The following is a 22,795-nucleotide window of genomic DNA, read 5'->3' as shown; positions in this document are numbered from 1 at the left end:
GCCCTCTCTCTTGAACCTTCATGAAGCTATGTGAAATTATCATTTTGCCCTTGTCTTCTACATTATTTCCATGGTCATTTTGCGAATTTCCTTTTTGCCCTTAGCCTCTCACAATATTCCATATCAACAATATTCCTAAATAATAATAATAACCCTCTTGCGCATTAAAATAGTTTTGGAAGTCGATCTTACCTTCCACATTCCACGACTTCTTCGAAATGTCCGAGCGCACGAAATACGGGCTATAACAGTGCATATCCATATAATATCCGAATCATCAGGGGACTTAGAAACATGAGTAAACAATCATCATACCATCATGTTATCATATATCACATACCACATATACACACACACGCGGTTAAGTATCCGACGGTCAATATCACACACATACCGCGGTCAAGTATCCGTTGTCAACATCACACACATACACATACACATACACGCGCATACCGCGGCCGGGAACCCGGCGGTAATATCACATATACGCGTACCGCCGCCAGGAACCCGGCGGTAATATCACATATACACGTACCGCGGCCAGGAACCCAGCGGTAATATCACATATACACATACCGCGGCCAGGAACCCAGCGGCAAATGTAACAACAGAACGCACGAACAGAATCGTGAGTAACCAAATATAGTTTAAAATATTTTCAAAGACTTAATAGGTTAATCAAACGAACCATCATTTGTAAGCCAAAACAGTAGTCAAATCAGATTTCCTTCCGAATATCCCTCGGGAATATATCTAACCGAACTTCCGAAACCATATTCACGTATCAAAGTCATAAGCACAAAAATCCTTATTTCAAACTCAACAAGATAAATAAGTAATCATACTCGGGGTCGGGAGATAGTCGATTGGATTCTTTCGAAAATAGGTCATTAGAACCAACATACAAGGTCGCGGGACCCACGGACGAGCGTCAACCCAATCCGGGCCCCCTATGAAAATTTAAGTCATTACTCGTCATAAAGTCATTTGCGAAAATGTCAAAGCAATCCGAGCTCTCTCTTGAAAGTTACGGACTTTTAGTTACCAATTTTTCAAAAACACATCGTAGATCATTCTCGGAAAAATTTAGTGTCATTCATAGTAATAAGCGCTCAACAACATTATAGGACGTTTCAAACGGACCTTAGAGTCATAGGCAAACATTTCCTTCTCATATCGTACGGAAATGAATCAAACAAACCAAATAAGGGAAGTCTCGGGACTTGCGGGCCCACCTCGGGTCGAGTCGAGGCGGCGGACATAAATTACAAACATTAGGCTCCCTAAAGCCATCCATAAAAGTTTCGGAGCGATCCAGATACGTTTGCAACAGTTACAAAGGTTTAAGCATTCTTTTGATCAAATATAAGGATTATAGTTCAGTTGCGCTGAATGAATAGTATGCAAAATCAAACTCGGATTTCCAAGAGCAGAATTAACCCCGAGGTTCCGATCTTAGCCTAGTAGAACTAGGACATGCCAAAAGAAGGAAAGGTAGGCTTTACATACCTTGCACACACCTTATGCTCGCTTAAACTCAAATCCCGTTTGCTTCAGAATCTACAATTGGTCAAAGTTACCAAACATAAGTCACATGCCTTTAAAAGTTTATTCTTAGCCCTTATTTATCTACAAAAATTTGGGCAGCATCTCCCCTATAAATCCAACATCCCCGAGAATTAAACTCGGCCAAAATAGCAACAACCAACCCAACAACAACATCAACCACATCAATAATCGAATTAAAACGCATTCTAACATTACTAATTCTTTTCCATACGATTCGACAATATTCCATGCATGTTCAATTCAACTTCATATATTCAAACTAACATCAACGACCGTATATTCAAATACCAATCCAAAACCATTCAAACACGATTCAAGAACATTTCCAATAATCCGCAAAAATATTCAAACAATCCAAATAATATGCCATAGAACCCGAAACCTTCCCAACTCAACGTGAACAACCATAACATATTTCTTCCTTCCAAATTCATAAACTTCACCAACAATCCGCACGTTAACAATATCATTATCATAAATTCAAGAAAACACATTAGGACCAAATTGGCTCCTAAAACAGCCCACACAATTATAGCTTCAACTTGGATCATTAAAACTTCATTTTTCTTCATAGAAACCACAACACAACAATCCAAACATACTAAATGAATTTAGTTCTTCCCTTCTACATTATGGTACATACACACGGCCAAGTCTCAATATACCAACCCTCATGAATTTCATTCCTTTCTACATCACATAATCCATAACCACAACAACTAGAACACTAAGTAAAATCAATCCATTCCTTGTTATACCAAAACAGCCCATACGGCCACACCCAACACACATCAATTCCATGATTTTCATTCATTTTCTACACCTTACAACAACACATAAACATGTTGAATACAATTAATTCATCACTCCATACAACACACACCTACACACGGCCAAAGTACAACTCACGGCTACAACTTCAACATCATACCTTCATGTATTTCATTCACTTCTACATATCACAACATGCACAAATCATCCATAAAACATGTAAAGAAGATGAAACCTCACCTTTTCCATTGACTTCACCCTCGGCTAAGGTTGATGAATCGCAACAACGAATGATTTTCTTGTTCCAATAATCATTCCACGTTAACGAGGGCCTTTCAATTAGTAGGAAAGCTAGAAGAAAATATATTTTTTTGCTCAAGATTTTTGGTCTTCATATTTTTTTTCTTGGCCGTTTTTTTCTCCTCTCTCTCTCTCTTGATGCTTCTTGAATTTTCTAGGAGATAAAATGATGAAGATGACTTACTTAGTCATCTTTTATGTCCACACAAAATTTCCACATATGGCCCTATGGCCCACACACACACATGGCCATTTTCATATAATGGCCAACTTTTCATAATTCATTTCTAGTCCCAAATTCTTCCAACTTTCATTCTCTAATTTTTTTTTCTTATTCCAACCTTACCCTTAACACTCCATACCAGCAAAAGATGAATATGCAACTTACGCACTGAGACAAAATCAACAAAATCGGAAATTAAAAGTCTTGTCGCAACCAACTTAGAATATTCCAACGTACAAAGTATGGGGTATAACACAAGGCAACCGAGTTAGTGTAACTGCCCATTTATTTCCTTATATACCTTTCAAAAACCGAAATCTTCTAACATTATCACAAGACCTAATCATCCCTTTCTCTAACTTCACGTTCCTTGTCACGGTCGCCATTCCGTTAGCTCCACTTATTTAAATCGGTTTTCAATCCTCACACACTTTTCCTTCGTTTCATATTACTACACTTTATTCTTTTTACGCACCCATGCTTGCAACTTCATCCCAAATAATCCCGTGTCTTTCCGCTATTCCTTTTCCGGAGGTCTTGCCCACCATGTTTCCTTATCTTTCACTTCTTTCGGATATTTGATCTCTTTATTTCCCACCTACTCACTCATTTTCTCTTTCTAATATCATAGCATTAAGACTTTTCTACTCTTAACCTATAGCGAAGATGGCGGCTTATCCGATAGTACTTGTACCATTTGTTTTCTTACCACCGTTCGTGTTTCGGTACCCCTTACTCGGTTGAGGCTTTCTTTATCGTAGCATAGGTTGTGGGGCACACGTGTCCACTGATACCTTCACAAATGAGCTATCATACGCATTCATATACATATATTCATATAATTATTATCAACTATCCCACAAAATACTTCCAAACTTTATTCAAGCCTATCCTAATTCCAAAGCTGTAACGTGCTTTCTGTCCCTTCTTTAGTCTGGCCTGCCGTGTGCTACGTAGCCTTTTATGGTCTCCAACCATCTCGTATATTCTAATTTTACTTAGGCTATCCCAACTTCTCATCTGTCCCCTTAAATTCCAACTTTGCAAGATTCCCCAGCTACTTCCCGTGGGGTCACCCATCCTCCCACCTGAGCACGCTTAACCTAGAAACTTCGACAGAATCTGGTACCCTAATACTGGTATAATCACGTCCATTTCCACACATGACCTTTATCACGTAATTTGGGACTAGTCGAGACCTTACAGATTCCGGGACACCCTCGTAACACATCTTTTCTTCTACAATTTACCATTTTACCCTTTTCGGCCCTTAGTGTCCACCTTTCACTTACGTAACTACCTCTCATCCTAGGTTCCCAGATTCCTGATGGTAACAGATACACCTTCATTGCCACTACTGCATAAATACCCAGATATCAGTCCGTTTGAATTCCTACTCACTGCTTTCACCTAATATCCTGTAGCAAGTTAAATTGTCAACTTTCCAAATCCTTCACCAAACCTTGTTCTTCTTATGCCATCCCCCTGTACACAGCAAATATCAATAATGCCTTACAGAACATATATATATATATATATATATATATATATATATATATATATATACCCACCCGGAACTTCCAACTTCGGATAACGGAACAATTATGTCGATTTACCCTCGCGACTTTTCATGTCGCCACTTACCTTTTCCGCCGTATGTAAGGCTTACATAAGAGATTTCATTTCCTATAGCTTGGCTCTATCGCACGATCTAGGACGTAAAAGATGGTCAACAATCCCTAGATGCCCTGTAGCCTCCGTTTATAAATGTGGCCGGCTTCACACCATAAACGGACTCTACCGGACACGACTTTGCATAACCCCACGGACGGACCTCGCTCGATACCACTTTGTCACACCCTAATCTTGATCGGTGTGTGATGGGCACCGCCCCACATACGGAGCCAAGCGAACCCTCGGACTCCAATTTCATACATATTCCTTTCAAATTTCCCGGTCAAATCACATGAAGCGTACGTAAAGACTTTCAAAGGAACCGATAACGTACATCGTCTTTAGGCGGCCGCGTATCAAACATAACAAACCTAACGAGATCAAATCCATAGGCGGCGGAATGTACATCGCCCGAACATACATACATGTACAAACAGATAGGCCATTCAAGCCACCATAGCAAACGGGGCCGCGCAAGACACGGATCTCGGACCCACGACTCGTCCGCAAAGTCTCTAACACAAATCGAAATCACAACTCGGGTATGCTCGACTCGGCGACACTCGAGGGAAGTGGAGCTCGCCAACCTCGCCGAAACTCCTCCTAGCAAAGTCTTCGATCATCCGGGTGTACCCGCGTGGCATGGGACGCGACCCCCGAAGAAAGGGGGTCGACGGAATATGTACCGAGTATGAAAGGCAGAAATACGAAATGTAATCATGATCGAATCAAATGTACGTATATAGCGGACGGAATCATAACCGTATCCAGATGTACAGAACATATGTACGATATGCAGGGTAATAGAAACAAATACAGAAGTGACAGATCAAACCTGTGCGGAATGCAAATGTGCAGAATGCAAATAAAAGTCATGCATAAGGCTCAGGAACGTGGTCACCCCCTGACGCTGGTGCCACAACACATCATACTCCAGAAGTTTTCAAATCTCCGTACATCTCCGAACACATCATAATATCCACACACATCAAATCATCAGAATATATCAGATGCCATATCACATCATAACACCAAAAACGGTAACCGACCCTATGGCGAGGTCTCGAAAACCGTAACACATCATACTGCCGAATATGTCATAATGCGCACGATCACAGAACTGGCCTGGGTACCAGCGAACGAAGTCATAATATATGCACGAGAAGAGTAGTGAGAAACTAAATGCACATAAACCCAGACTCGATGGAATGATCGAACATTTTTCAAAATATTTGTAGCTGATTACTCGAACGAATACTTATCTCCGGTGCTTATATCATAATACTTATGTCTTTTAACAAATCGCTTTTAACAGATTACTTATATCAGAGCACATATATCGAAATGTTCATATCAGGATTCTTATACCAAAAGTGGGGATACTTATGTCAAATTACTGATATCGGAGCGCTTATCAGAATAATCAAGTCAGAACACTCATATCCGAGTTACCAGATACTTATAACAAACTCGGACAATAGCCAAAGGTTCTTCCTTAGTTATCGTACGGAATAAGATAAATAGAGCCATACACATAGGTCTCGGGGATTGCGGGCCCACCTCGGGTCGAGTCGAGGTGGCATACGTAAATTTACGAACATTAGGCCCTATGGAGCCACCGATGATAGTTTTAGGGTAGTTCGGATCCATTTATGAAAATTTTAGATGTTAAATCATCCTTTCTCATAAAGCATAGAATATTTAATTCAATCGTATTGAATGAAAAAGGGCAGATTCGACTCGGATTTTCAAGAGTAGGACCATCCCCGAGACTCGTAATCAAACCTATCACAACTAGGACATGCCAAAGAAAGAAAGGGTAAGCCTTACATACCTTTTCCGACCCTTATGCTACTCCAAATTCAAGTTCCAAAATCTACAATTTGGTCACATTTACCAAACGTTAATTAAAATCCTTAAGAATCCAAATCTTGAATCAACATTTGTCTACAGAAATTTCGGCAATATCTCCCCTGTAAATACACCGTCCCGAGAATATGGCTCGGCCCAAACCAACATCAACAAACCCGAGAATTCCACTCGGCCAATCCAACAACGTTACTAGCAGTTATCCCAGCAACACTTCTATATTCAATTCAATTCACTGCAAATGCAATTCACATAATCTTTTAACAACTCAATTAACATATTACTTTACCCGAAACCTTCCAATTCACAACAACTATACAATTCATCATCATTCATGTATACTAGCTTCAACAACAACCTTCCATCTTCATCACATAATTCATAACGACGACAACTAGAATATCCAATGATATCAATTTACATTAACAACATCTTTCATGCAATGTAAGAATTCAAGCCAATATCACATTAACTATTTTAATATTCCGATAACGACTACAACTTCGTTTTAAGCCATCAAACCTTCATTTTTCATCATGGATTCCGCAACACAACAACTAAAATATTAACTGGAATTAATTCACCATAACTTGTCAACCTTCCATCATTTTCGGCCACAACAACTACCAACAAGTTCTCATGAAATTTTCATCTATTTCTATATATTACGACAACAACCAATACTAAGAACAATTAATTCATTGTCTTCCACAACATGCAACAACCATACGGCCACAACATGCATACACACGGCCAACACACAACATCCATATTCTCATGAATTTCATCCCTTTTTACATACTACAACATGCACCAAGCATCCATAACACATAAAAAGGATTGAATACATACCTCTTACTTAACTTCTCCTCACTCGGCTAGACTTCAAACTTGCACAACAAATGCTTTGCTTGTTCCAACAACCACTCCATGTTGTAGAGGACCTTCCATTTAGTAGAAAAACTAAGGGAAAATAATTTTGTGATCACTTCTCCTCATGGCCATGTTTGGCCGAACCCTCTCTCTATCTCTTTTTTTTTTTTTTTTTCTTTCTTTCTTTCTTTCTAGTTTCATCAATTAAAATGATGACTCCACATATATATACATGTCTTCCACAACTTTTCCTTATTTATAATTAAGTCCCTCAAAGTAAGAATATGGACACATAATCCCCTCTCTTCATTTCTCTAGAATTTTCTTGAAATTTAATAAGGATGACCAAGTTTCTTCCTTTGTAAGCTTGGTCCTCATATTTTATCATATGGCCATAAAGAGTAGGGCCCACATAGCCACACACACACACACACATTGCACGGCCAAATGGCCCCTTAATAAATTTTCTTAAACACTTTGGCCCTCCAAGAACCTTCTTGAACACCTTGTGAAATTACCGTTTTGCCCCTCGACTTTCTTTAATATTACCATGTTGCCCCTTGCCTTCCACATTATTTCCACGGCCCATTTTGCGAACTTTTCTTTTCACCCTTAGTTTCTCACAATATTTTCATACTAATAATAGTCATAAATAATACCTATAACAACTCGTCCATTAAAATAATTTTTGAAAATGGTCCCGTCCTTAACTTTCCACGACGACCTCGAAATTTCCAAACGTACAATATACGGGCTATAACAATTTTATCCTTAATATCTCACAAGCTGTCTTATCAATACGTTCATATTCGTCACAATTCTTTTCCCTCTGTACTCTTGCCTCAATCATACTATTACTTCTTTTGACTATAAACTCGTCATAATTTATTCTTGCTAATCAACTCAGTTGATAACTCGATGTAACTCTCTATTAAGATTTAACAGTCTTTTTTTAAATCATCTCTTAGTATCACAAGCCCTTTCCAAATCCTTTTTACCATATCAATATCGACCTCCTAATCATTATTATCATCAATCCAGCAGTTAACTTATTCCTCGAGGTCTGCCATACTCGTAGCTTAGTAAAATCCTATCATTACTATTGGTACAACCTTTCAAGTCATATCACAAACCTATGTCTCATTCTCTTTTTATTTTTAGGCAAATTTTGGCAGAGTTTCCTCTGTATTTCTTACCATCTCGAAACCTGCACACAGGAAATACCAACAGTGCCTCACAGGGCCAACATATATATATATATATATATATCATATCACAGCCACATAGGGCTCCCAATGTCAACAATAGTACGAAAATGATGAACTTACCTCGTGTGTTCTTGTTCAACTCAAACTGCACCTGTTACACTTTCCTGTTTACTTTCCCTTTCAATCTTCAACTTTACATTTCAATTGCGCCTCAATACCTTACTCGACATATATCTTTCGTACCTTTTCTTACCTGCGTGCTTTGTAATTTCCAATATCGTCAGTCGCCTTCTTCTATCAATGTCGTTCTTCTGCTAAAATCAAAGGTTAGTATAAGAAATCTCATCTCCTATGGCTTGGCTCTATCGCACGATCTTAGATATGAAAGAAAGGTAACATCCTAAGTGTCCTGTAGCCTCCTATTTATAGATGTGGTGTACAACACACCGATAAACAAGACTCTACTAGACACGATCTGTAAACACTCCGAGGATGAACTGCTCTGATACCACTTTTGTCACGACCCAACCCCGTAGGCCATGACTAGTGCCCGAGCTGGACACTCGTATACATACCTGTTAGCTATAATCAGTCCACAACTAGCATAATAAGGAACTTATATAAAAAGGCAAGACGTCGTCTCAAAATTGTCACATATGTATATATATCAAGACAACCTGTCTCCTGAGGAGTTACAACTTTCAATAGATAATATCGCACATAAGCCGGCAAGGCTATCACAACATGTGGGTACGCCCCAACCTAACATATACGCAAGCCGACAAGGCTGCCACTACATACAACATCCCAAGATATATATATATATATATATATATATACACGCAAGCCGACAAGGCTGCCACTACGAATAGGAACGTCCCAAAACATAAGTCGTACAGACAAAACTGAACGGTAACTATATACAACCCACACATATGTCTACAGACCTCTAAGAGTATCAACGGTAACATATGATGGGACAGGGCCCCGCCGTACCCCTGAATAACATATACATATATCAGAAGATCTGTACAAAAAGTCTCGACTCCGAAACAACGAAGCATTCCAAGACGGCTGAGTAGAAGTCCTAAGCTGAAGGATCACCCTATCGAGTATCTGTACCTGCGGGCATGAAACGCAGCCCCCCGAAGAAAGGGGGTCAGTACGGAATATGTACTGAGCATGTAAAGCATGAAATACAGTAAACAGGATCATAACCGAACTAAGAGGTACAGAAAACGAGTACAATAACCAGAATACCAAAATGCTTACTTTTGAAACACAAATCATACATGTCAATGTCATATATAATATCCGGCCCATTATAGGACTCGGTGAACATGGTCGCCACCCCGTCTTCGGCGCCATAACACAGCATACTCCAGAACACAGCATAACTCCGTGTTAGGACGATAGTCATGTTCAGTACTCTTTGAATATCATTATGAACTATATCAAAATAAGGCCTCAGGGATAGTAGACATGTATTAAGTTATTCCGAGTCAGTTTATAAAAGTTATGGACATTATTCATTATAGAATCCTTCAAGAATAGGAACCTTTATGCATCATTTACGATCCAATCATACAAAAGACTCGAGGACAATAGCTCGACTATATTAAGAATTCTAATATCAAGAAGTGAATAAGAATCATAAACATGCTCGGAACTTATGAATAGAGTTACCCCAAAGCTCATATCGTATCTTACTTACATCTAAGACATGCCAAAAGAAAGAAAAGATAGGCTTTACATACCTTTAGCGTTTACTCGCAACGCAACCCGTATACGCTGTCCAATTGTACTGTATCCTATATTAAGATGTCAAGAACTATGATTAGGCTACGAGGGAATTCAAAACGTATCCTAACGTTAGTAACTCCTTTCTAAACAATTGACGACATTTCCTTTACATTCAAGTCAACCACCTACAATCAAGCCAACACCAATGATCATGTGTTTAAGTGCTAACCCGAGACCATTCAAACAAGACTCGAGAACGTTTCGGACAATCCGCACGACATCTCAAACAATCCAACCAACATACCATACCACCCGCAATTCCAAACTTGACAAGAATAACAACAACACATTCTTTTCTTTCAATTTCATGAACTATACCAACAACCACGCGTTGACAACATCATTTACATAATTACAACAAACTATATTAACATCATATTAACTCCTATAACAGCCCACAAGCAACTACAACTTCAACTTGAATCATTAAACCTTCATTTTCACTATACAATCCATAACAACAACAATCAAATACCAAGTAAAATTAATTCATCATTCCTATACAAATCAGCCCCTACACGGCTTCAACATCAACACACATGGTTCCATGAATTTCATCCATTTCTACACACTACACACGTTCAAAACCACCCCTAATTCATGCAAAAGAAAATTAAACCTTACCTTTAACACTTGACTTTTCCAACTTGGTTCCAACTTGTGCTTGAATTTATACTTGTTCTTGTTGCCCTAGGATCAATTCCATGTTGTTATACACCTTCCAAAGAGTTGAAATACCTGGAGAAAATATTTTTTTAATCAACTTCTCACCACCTCAATCTCGGCCAGCCATGGCCGAGAGTCTCTCTCTCTAGCTTTTAGGTTTTCTTGTTTGTTGAAGATGAAAATATGATTTCCTTGTCATCATTTTTCTATTTATATGGCAGACATGATGGTGACACATGTCCAACCTTGACATGTGTCCCATTATCCTCCATCAACCAATGCCATTAGGCCACATATGTTGTGGGGCCCACTTTGTGGTCTAATTAAGCTAATTAATCACAAATTCCCACTTAATAATTTAATCATGGTTAATTAATCCCCAATCTCCAATAATATTTTTATACCAAATAAAATTATAAGCAACTTGTGCATTGAAACAAAATCGAAGGTTAAAATCTCTACCTCGTATCCCAAAATAGTCTTGTCCTTAACTTGTCACGATTAGCTTACGAATAATCCGTCGTATGAAAATACGGGGCATAACATGAAGCTTGAGGCAAAATTCTAGTGGAGTATGGTACGGTTCAGAATTCTTCCTACACGAAATGATAATTCACTCACTCTGGATCGATGGGTGGCAGTTGCAGCACTTATGACACATTGTCCACTAGATATTGGGAAGATGATAGACATCGAGATTCAATAAAAGGCACCACATAAAGCCACATCTTTAATATTCCCCGGCCTCATCACTGCATTATGTAGGCAAGTGGGCGTGACCAACATCCCTTATAGAGATCACTGTGTTATAGCTTCCCATTACTATAACATCTGGAAGACTAAGTTGGAGGACCAAAAAGCTAACCAGCGCATTGACGAGATAGTTGATGAGTTGCCCGAAGGGCAGGAGGAGACTAATGTTGATGAGTTTCCCGAAGGGCATTAGGAGACTAATGTTGAGTCGGTTGCAGGGGCGGAGATGCTCTCTTACCGAGACACCTTCCCACGATGGCACCGGAGACCGCGACCGTGCCACCCGCACAAGAGGCGAGAGACCCACGGCAGTTCCTCCCGCAGGCTGCACCTGTTCCTTCGACAGAGCAAAGAGCCACTACTAGTCCTCCTTCATTCACATAGCAACAGCCACATGATCCATTTACGATTAACTGAGAAAACTTCAGAAAGTTTGCAATCAAGGCTGAGCAGGCTGATGTGCAATCTAAGATTTTAGCAAATCAGATGGATGCATATGTGAACAAGCAGATCAAGTTAGCTCTAGCACCAATCACAGAGTCGGCTGTACAGGCTCAGTAGCTGTACCAATCCTGGCTTGACAGATTTGAGGTGAGGTTAGCAGTTTTAGAGCGTAAAGGATCGGGTGGTAATATCAATGAGTATAGGGTGGAGCTAGATCGACTAAAGGCCAAACTACAGGCATTGAAGAATCGAGATCGGGTCATTGTTAAGGAGCCCGCTGGTTCGATTGTAGAGGACCTTAAGTTATTGATAAATATGGTGAGTCTGGTGCCGGATGATGAGTTGCCAAAGGATGATAGAGGGAAGCAGATCTTGGAAGCTGAGATTCCTTCCGCACAGGCCATAGATAAGTGATACATACTCGGATGGATCTAGAAGAGGAGAAGAAAATTCAGATAGCTGTCCATCAGTCCCTAACAGAGAATCGCCAGGAAGCACGACCTAGCAATAAGGTGGAAACTTCTTCGAGAGGCACCAAGGCAGAGGTATCAGTGCCCGGCCAGCCCATCATGCTGGTTGAGGCTATTGTTCGTGCTACTGATACTGAGACAGCTGCTACTACGACTGATGCTGCAGCTCCGACTGCAGAGGTAGCACAGTCTCGAGATAATCAGAGCGCCTAGTGCACCTCAGGTACCCCTTACCCTTACTTATGTTTATTCTGATGCACTGGGGACAATGCATAGTTTTTTAGTTGGGGGTGGGGCTGCTGGAGTTGTGTATTTGTATATATGTGTGTAGGATTGTTAGGTCCCGTATCTCTACATTGGACATTATAAGGCTAAGTGCGACAAGTTAAAGACAAAACTATTTTAGGGTTCCGGTATGGTTTTCACCTCCCGATTTTGTTTTTATGCACAAGTTGCCTATAGATTTCATTTGGTATGGAAAGATTATCGGAGATTAAGGATTAATTAACCATAAGTGGGTTATTAAGTGAGATTGGGAACAAAAATCTGCCCATTATTTTAAGCCATGTTTGGCCGTGCATAGTGGTGCAATGGTCAAGGATTCTTGACCAAAAATTTAAGTGGGACACTTGTCCAACCTTTGCAACTCATATATAAGGCAAAATTCTGGTTCATTCTTCACTAATCAAGTCATTTGCACATTACAAAGTTAGAGAAATTTAGTGATAGAGAGAGAGGCTCTCGACTACTGGTGCCGAGAACACCCTCCTCCAAATTGATCCAAAAATCTAGTTTCTCCATCAAATCAACTCCTCATCAAGTGCTTAAGAACGTGTAGTAGTCATTGGAAAGAGACAAGGAGGTGTAGCATTTCAATAGGGTTGAGGATTCGGCCAAGGTTGAAGAACAAGTTATAAGGTAAGAATGATCATTGTTCTTGTGTTGTATGATGATTTGAATGTACAATTTGTGCATGTTGTTGTTGGATTGATGTTGTGGTTGAACTCAAGGGTGATCCGTGAGCTTGGTGAAGCCATGGTTGGTTTCATGTTGCATGTTTTGTTGATGAATTGAATGTGTGTCAACATATGTAAATGAACAAAGATTGTAAAAGTTGGTTTATAATGTTGCATGTTGATATTGGACCGTTCTCTTAAAATTTACATGAGCCGTGTGTTGTAGGCTTTAATGGAGTCATGTTTAATCTTCTTGTACATGTATTGGAAGTGAATTGAATGTGTTGTTGTATGGATAAATGGATGAAAACTATGAAGTTGTTGGAGTAATGAGGAAGCCGTGTAAGGGGGAATTTGTTTTAGGGGATTGTAGATTGTTTTGTGCCAAGTTTTAATTGTTGTTGTTACGGACATTATGGTGTATTGTATGCATATGGAATATATGATACCGGGTGTAAAAAAATGAATCATGTTGAAGGGGGAAAACGGTCAAACCGTGGGTTGCCTTGATGATAGGAGTAGAGTTGTGCGTTTTGAATGTTGATTGTTGCTATGGGTGTATAGTGAAAGTGAAGTTTAATGATTCAAGTTGAAATTGAAATGGTTTGTGAGCTGTTGTAAGAATAAATATGATGTTAAAACAGTTCCAAATATTTGTATAAGTAATGTTGTAAACGTGTTGTTGTCGTTGTAAGTTAAAGCTGGAAAATTGCTAAATGAGAATGGAAATGTTGAGTGTGTTGTTTGGCTGTGAGTTTGGGACTGATTTGAATGATGTGCAAGCTGTCCAAAGTTCCCTAAGTCGTGTTAAACAAGTTTGGAGTGATATAAGAAAGAATGATTAGCAATGTTAGCTTGTAGCACTAGTTGGTTTGAATGCGAACGAAACGTCGTCTAAATGCTTGAAAGGGATTGTGAGCGTCGAATGCGTATTAAATTCCTTTGTAGACTAATTGTAGCTCTTGATATCTTGATATAGGATAAGTGCTATTGGGCAGCAAGTACAAGTTATAATACGACTAAACGCTAAAGGTATGTAAAGTTATCCATTCCTTCTTTTTGGCATGTCACAGAAGTAAGTATGATATAATCCAAGCCTCGGGGTAACTCCACTCTCTAACTCCTAGCATGACATGTGATTATTATTCGTTCTTAATGTTATTGTTGGTATAATCGAGTTATGGTCTTGTTATTTATTACATAATTGACTGGTATGTGATGTACAGAAGTTCTCATTCTTAAAAGGAATTGCATAGGTATGCTTGACTGTCATAAGATGTAACATGCTAGGGTGATACATGTATATGAATCCTGAAACGTTCCTTAATATAGTCTATAATGGTAATTAGGAAGAACTTAATGTGATTATTGTCCTGATGTTCGAGAGCTGATTAAGTACTATCCGTCGAGTCTCAAAAGATGTTTTATATGTATGTGGTTGCTTATTACTCTGCTCGTGCTTACCACTATATCCTTCACTGAGTCCCGGGCCAGGGTACGTTCTCGTGCGCAGATCTATTATATTATTCACCGAGTCCCTCACTAGAGGGCCGGGACACGTTATATATATATATACATGATGATGATATGATGATATGATGATATGGAGATGGTGGCCAGGATGGCATATGATTCCTTATTACCGAGTCCCTTACTAAAGGGCCGGGACACGTATATGTTTATGTTTATGAGGCTATGATTTTAACTACCGAGTCCCTTACTAAAGGGCCGGGACACGTTATATATATATATGTATGATTATGATATGATTTTTCTTACCGAGTCCCTTGCTAAAGGGCCGGGACACGTTATATATATGTATTACACAGAATGATTATGCAGCTTTGATTACAAAACACTATATTGACATTGATATGAGAACGATACAGATGAAATATGTTCAAAGGCAAGTTTTGTGAAACTCTGTTTGTTGCATCGAGTCCTATACACCTTGTCTCAGATATGATTCTATCTACTATGTTTCATGCTTTTCATGCTCAGTACATATTCCGTACTGACCCCCCTTCTTCGGGGGGCTGCGTTTCATGCCCGCAGGTACAGACACTCGTTTTGGAGATCCGCCAGCCTAGGGTACCTACTCAGCTATTTCGGAGTGCTCCTTTGTTCCGGAGCCTAGCGTCGTGGTATAGCCTTTGATATGTATATATGTTGTTGTTCAGGGTACGGCGGGGCCCTGTCCCGTCATATGGTGTCGTTGTTACTCTTAGAGGTCTGTGGTCACATGTGTGGGTCTGTGTGTAGTTGATGTTTTGTTGTATGGGCATGGCTTACATTGGGGCGTACCTATTTGTAGTGGCAGCCTTGCCGGCTCGCGTAGATATATGTTTATTATGGCGTGTTTGTGTATGAAGGTAGCCTTCTCGGCTTATGTTTTGTTGGGACGTTCCCCTATATATATATGACAGCCTTGCCGGCTTTTGTGCGATATTAACTGTTAAAGGTTGTAACTCTTCAGGAGATAGGTAGCTTTGATATGCATACGTCTTGTCTTTATACTTATAACAGTTCGTTCATGCTAGTAGTGTATGACTATAGATAACAAGTGTATACGAGTGTCCAGCTCGGGCACTAGTCATGGCCTACGGGGTTGGGTCGTGACAAGGATCCCCTCGACTTTTCTTTGCGCAGTTCTTTTCCTGAGGGGTTTGTTTATGTTAAAACTGGAACGTTTAGGTTGTTTAGGTAAAATAGAGTAATTATAACTTAGATGGTAGTGGTTGATGAACTTATGGTTATGGATGTTTGATTTGTATTTTTGATGAAAAATGACCCCTCTCCGAAATTGTTGTATATGCTCGGAATGTGTTAGTGTATTGACATGCATGCTTCTTTTTATGACATCTTGAGTATTGGGGTATTGTGTGTGACGAATGTTTGCTTGGGTAGTCAACAAAACAATCCTTATGCCAATGTGTGTGAGTTGTTAGTATGTGTTCATGTATTATACTTGCAATCTAGAACTTGCCCCATTGGTCATGCTTGTCACGACCCAACCCCGTAGGCCGTGACTAGCGCCCGAGTTGGACACTCGTATACACACTTGTTAGCTATAATCAGTCTACAACTAGCATGATAAGGAACTTATATAAAAAGGCATAACGTCGTCTCTAAACTGTCACATATATATATAGATCAAGACAACCTGGCTCCTATGGAGTCACAACTACCAACAGATAACATTGTATATAAGCCGGCAAGGCTATCATAACATGTGGGAACGTCCTAACTATATATACGCAAGCCGACAAGGCTGCCACTACGAATGGGAATGTCCCAAACATAAGTCATATAGACACGACTGAACAACAACTATATACAACCCACACATATGTCTACAGACTTCTAAGAGTATCAACAATGACATATGACGGGACAGGGCCCCGCCGTACCCTTGGATAGATACATATATACAACAAAATGATCTGTACCAAAAAGCTAGGCTCCGGAACAAGGGAGCACTCCAAGATAGCCGAATGGATATCCTAGGTGGCGGATCACCAAAACGAGCGTACGTACTGCGGGCATGGCACGCGACCCCCGAAGGAGGGGGGATCGATACGGAATATGTGCGAGCATGTAAAGCATGAAATATAGTGAACAGGATCATACTGAAATAAGGAGTGTAGAAAACTAGTACAATAACCAGAAAACCACAAGGCTTACCTTTGAACATAAATCATACATGTCAATATCATACCCTACTCGTTATGGGACTTAGTGACATAATTAGATACTAAATCTACACATATGCATATATAACGTGTCCCCCCTCAGTGAGGGACTCGGTAAATAAAATCATCATATACATGTACATATAACGTGTCCCGGCCCTCTAGTGAGGGACTCGGTGAATAAAGTCATCATATGCCATCCTGGCCGCCATCCCCATATCATCATATCATTATGTCATCATATCATCATATACATATATATATATAACGTGTCCCGGCCCTCTAGTGAGGGACTCGGTGAATAATGCAGTGGATTTGTGCACGAAAACATGTCCTGGCCCGGGACTCAGTGAAAGATGTAACAGTATGCACGAGCAGAGTAGTGAGTAATCATATGCATATAAATCATCTTTTGAGACTCAATAGATAAGTAGGATAATCAACGCTCAAGCAACAAGATAATAGTCACACTCAGTACTCTTTGAATATCATTACGAACTATATCAATAATGCCTCAGAGATCATAGACATGTATCATATTAATATGAGACAGCTTATAAAAGTTGTGGTCATTAGTCATTATGAAGTCTTTCAAGAATAGGAACTTTTATGTATCGTTTACTATTCAATCATATAAAAGACTCGAGGGCAATAGCTCGACTATCCTGAGAGTTCTAACATCAAAAAGTGAATAAGAATCATAAATCATGCTCGGAACTTGTGAATAGAATTACCCCAAAGCTCATATCATAGCTTACTTACATCTAGGACATGCCAAAAGAAAGAAGGGATAGGCTTTACATACCTTATCCGCTCCAAGCTAACCATAAATCAGGTCCCGGGTTTCCCAATCTACAACAACATTATTGATATCAAATATTAACTATGGCGCGCTCAAAAATCCAAAGCCTAAGCTAGCACGTTACTTAACAAAATTCGGGCAGCATTTCCCCTGAAAACTTAACAATCCTCGAGATTCCAATTTAGCCAAAACATCAGTCAAAATACCAACAACAACAATACCAACAATTTCATATCAAACTAGAATTAAATCCATTCTTAAATCACTTCCCAAAACAGCCCAATATACATTCGTATACCAATGCTTGTATACACTTCTTTATTTTCGCATATCCACAGTATAACGGCAACAAAAATACAATAATTTAAACTACAACCAATCCCCATGATATTCCAGGCCACACGATAACAATGACAATTTATCCAATTTCCGATACAATTTTCATATTTCTTTCATCTAGCAAAATAGATACAACTCGGATACTCAAATACATCTAGGAGAGAGGATTTCTTACCTTAGTTATTTGAAGAAGGATAATAGGATGAACTGTAGAGAAGCCTTCCCGAAACTTTAATAAACAGAAGCTCCAAACCAAGATGAAAATTAGCAAAATAATTAACTTGAAGAGGGCTGGCCGTATGGTTTATTTAGTGTAGAGCTTTTAAATGATCAAGAGGGTCCTTATATGTATTGTGTACGTACAGCAGCTCCCAAATGAAAGAAATAGCTGCTGCCAACGTTTAGTTTCCTCAATGAATTGTTGCCAAAATTAATGAACATAGGTGTAGCAAACGTTTAGTCTAGTTGGTGCATAAGAAGACATGTGTACCCTTATACTTATATTACTCATCCCTTAGAATTAACTAAGCTATTTATAATTGCACATGGACTCTCCACGTAGCAACATTGGACAGATCACTTGATTTTTCCAATTAATGATGTTAATCTTTATCTCATACTAGTGAGTCTAGTGATAATTCCCTTGGTGGGACCGATGTGTCCCATGTTGTCCCCCTTAAATCAATAGAATATTTCTAATAATTCTACATGTAATTTATTTCTTAATCTTAATTCAATTAAATATGGACCACTTTTAACACACTTCATATACTCATTATCATAATCATGTGATATACCATAGTCCATGGCCTCATTTGCTACACATAAAATATTATTTTCAATCATCGTCGTTACATTTTTTTGTCTTAAATAATTTTGGGACTTCATTCCTTGTATACACCGAGCTCTTGATTTTTATCCTTGGATATGATTGAATTCTCCGGGCTCGGGTAAATTTGCTCATGTTGGACGATTAAATTTTCTAGTCCAAAAATACGGGATGTTATAGCTTGGACCACATTCCATTCAAATAAATTTCGAACCTCGACGAAACTCATTTTCTTCGATTGGTTTAACTTCAAATCCCTACGATACATGTGTTCCTTCACTTTAACCACCTATAAGCCTGGGGGGATAACCTCGTATCCGTTACTAATATCATTTAACTCGCACACTTTCCGACGTACGAAAATACGGGATGTAACAATGCTTGATTATTAAGGACAGCTTGGGTGTTGAAATGATCTTAGGCCTTCTTTGTGTAAATTTGAAGCCATGATTGCCTTATAAGCCTAACTCGTTCATGTATGTAATCCCTTGTTTTCCTTTTTTGAGCCTTTAACGTTTTCCTTGATTTGCCGTTAACCAACCCATATGCTTGTTTGAAATAGTTCTATCTTTGCACTTGTTCCCTCCTTGACGCTATAAAAGAAGAGAAAGAGGCCAAAAAGCCTAAGTTGGGGGTGAAACATGTGTGAAAAAAAGTAAGTAGGGGTGGTGAGAGTAACCGAGTAAAGGATTCGATGTGGTTGTGGTTGTTCTATAGTTGCTATAAACTCGAAAGAAAAGAAAAAAGGAAAAAAAAGAAAAAGAGAAACAAATCAAAAAATCATTGCACAAAAATATAGTTAATACATAGTAGTTTGTTAAACCACATCGAAGTTGAAGAAGTAAAAAGAGGGAGAAAGAAAGGCATATCATGGAAAGAAAAATGTAGTGTTCAAAGAGGGTGAGTCACTAATATCCAAGTATTTATCATACTCGTCCCTAAGCCTACATTACAAGCCTAGAAAAAGTCATCACACAACTAAACAGTCCAAAGTTGAAAGCATTGAAAATAAGGGCAAGCATATGGCATTTGTATTTGTGGTACATGAACTTCTTTGTAAGTGTAAGTGTTTCTCTTCTTCTTTGTCTTTGTTCCATTTATCAATGTACATATGTGTGTGGGATGTTATTTGGTCTTCGTGGGGGCATAAGGGTTGAATGAAATCGTGAAAATAAGTGATTACCCAAAGTAGGTTGATTCGAAGTGGGGAAATAAAAGCAAGTTTCTGTTTAGCGATTTCTGTATCTACGTAGACCTTGTCCGCTGATGCAGACTTGCTTCAGCGAAGAGGGTTCCACCTCTGCAGAACCACTTAACCAGGTCATCACTTGCATCTGGGCGCCAAGTCCCTCATAAGCGAGCCCACAGATACTCACATGCACCCCCAAAAGAGGGACATCAGACACCAGCAAAAATTTGGTTTTTCACCAAGTTTAACCCAAAACCTGACACTCATCTGAGACACCTCGGATACAAACCTGATATGCTTACCAACATAAAAACACGCTACGAATCCACCCACGCTCTTGAAATTTCCAGCAGAGGTCATTTTGACTCGGTCAACCTCCAAAACTCCCAAAGTCAATTTTCCAACCAAAGACCCAAAACACTCCCAAGTGCCTCGAGAATCGAACCAATTACCCCACCAAGTTATAAATGGCTCCCTAAACCTCATGGAATCGACGTAAATCCCAAAAAGATTCGTTTACCCAAAAGTCAATTATTGGTCAACAGTTTTTCGCTTTAAGCCACTAATTCCCTCAAGACTAATTCGAATCGCCTAGGGAACTGTGTCACCCATCCCTATAAGTCAAACATGATCTAACAGAGCTAAGGGAAGAGTTAACAGAGGTAAAAGGTCAAAAAGCCTAAACGACCAAACGGATCGTTACAAGACTAGTGTTATATCACATGATCACAATAATGAGTATATAAAGTGTGTTGGATATGATTACTATTTAAGTGAATTGAAATCACGAAATTAATTATGTGCACAATTGGTTAAATGTTGGATTGTAAGTGGAGATAAAGTATTGAATAAACTAATAAGCAAGTAATGGGTGGCAACACCCTTCTCCACATGGAATTGCCTAACGAAAGAGGTGTCACCATATTGATTAATGAAGCTAATGAGTCAAATGCACATAAAGTGCATATTGACATGTGGGAACAAAAGGAGGAATTGTCAACATTAAATCTTAATCACTTTCCATTACAAGCTATATCTGGAAAGAAAACATATATATTATGAAACCATTTGGTACACACAACAACGTATTTAGTGAATAGATATACACCAATGTTAATTTGATCAACGTATATATAACAACGTTATTCAATTTTTCTATGGATTCCGCTTACCGCATCGATCTCGTTGTTCCGTTTTGTCGTGTTGTTGAATCCGGTAATTCTTCAAAGGGAAGTAAGGTGGAAGAACAGTAGTTCTTGGCATATAAGGTAAGAATTCTCCTCTCCTAGATATATTTAAATTCGTCCAGGTCATAGCTAAATTGTGAGATGAGAAATATGGAATTAATAGCGGGAAATCGTAAAAGGTGTTGCATTTGTCATGTGGGCTAGTTGGTGATTTTTCTATGTTATTGTGTAGCTGGATATTTGAGATTTGATGTGGTTTTTTATTCTTGTTATTTTGAACTTGAGGCATGTGAAAGAAATAGGGGAGATGCTATCCTATTCATTACAAAACGAGTGTGCCGCTCGATATATGATTCTTGTGTCGTTATAGTTAATGCTAGTACCATTATATTCCTTGTAAATTGAGGCATAGAGGATATTGGTCACAACAACAAATAGGAATTTCAACAATAAGGTATGTTAAGGCTATCCTTTCCTTCTTTTGGTATGATCAGATTGAAATGAAACGTAAACAAACGTCCCTAAAAAAATGACTCTACTCATGTTAAGTTAGGAATGTCCGTATATGTCTTTTCATTATGAGGCTCAATGAATTATGCTATGTCCCATGCCCTTGGCTTTCTATTGATGCATATGATGACTAGTTGGCTTACATAACGTGTTCGAAGGCTCACCGACCTTACGTCACTCCGAAAGACAAGAGATGTTCTTCTATTGTCTCTCGTGCATGTGTATATATATATATATATATATATATACTATTACACACCTCCAAGCTATAATCGAAAGGCGGCGCCTATAGTGCATATATATATATATATATATATATATATATATATATAAGCTATAATCGAAAGGGCAGGCGCCTATAGTGCACTATATATATATATATATATATATATATATATGATACTATTACACACCTCCGAGCTATAATCGGAAGGAAGACACCTAATGTGCTATATATATATATATGTATATGATGCTATTACATACCTCGGAGCAATAATCGGACGGGCGGGCACCTATTGTACGCTATACATATATATATATATATATATATATATATATATATATATATATATATATATATATATATGTATGTATGTATTACACCACCGATCGGTTGGGCATGTTATGATGATTAGCCCCATAGAGCGGCTTGATGTGTATATGAG

The 22,795-nt window shown here is 38.9% G+C and overlaps 1 protein-coding gene across 1 annotated transcript in view; it reads left to right on the top strand.

The window, feature by feature from the left end:
* LOC132048895 (uncharacterized) overlaps positions 1-12,567 on the top strand; it is a 53,095-nt gene extending 40,528 nt beyond the window's left edge. The window contains exons 4-6 of the mRNA XM_059439578.1: positions 11,795-11,895; positions 12,138-12,224; positions 12,294-12,567. Coding sequence (XP_059295561.1) covers positions 11,795-11,895; positions 12,138-12,224; positions 12,294-12,567 — 462 coding nt within the window. The remainder of the gene's footprint in view (positions 1-11,794; positions 11,896-12,137; positions 12,225-12,293) is intronic.
* Positions 12,568-22,795: the final 10,228 nt, after the last annotated feature.

This window comes from Lycium ferocissimum, chromosome 3 (assembly GCF_029784015.1).
Source record: "Lycium ferocissimum isolate CSIRO_LF1 chromosome 3, AGI_CSIRO_Lferr_CH_V1, whole genome shotgun sequence".
Taxonomy (NCBI): Eukaryota; Viridiplantae; Streptophyta; class Magnoliopsida; order Solanales; family Solanaceae; genus Lycium; species Lycium ferocissimum.
Note: the sequence above shows the minus strand (reverse complement) of the source record. Positions and strands in the feature narration are given on the sequence as shown.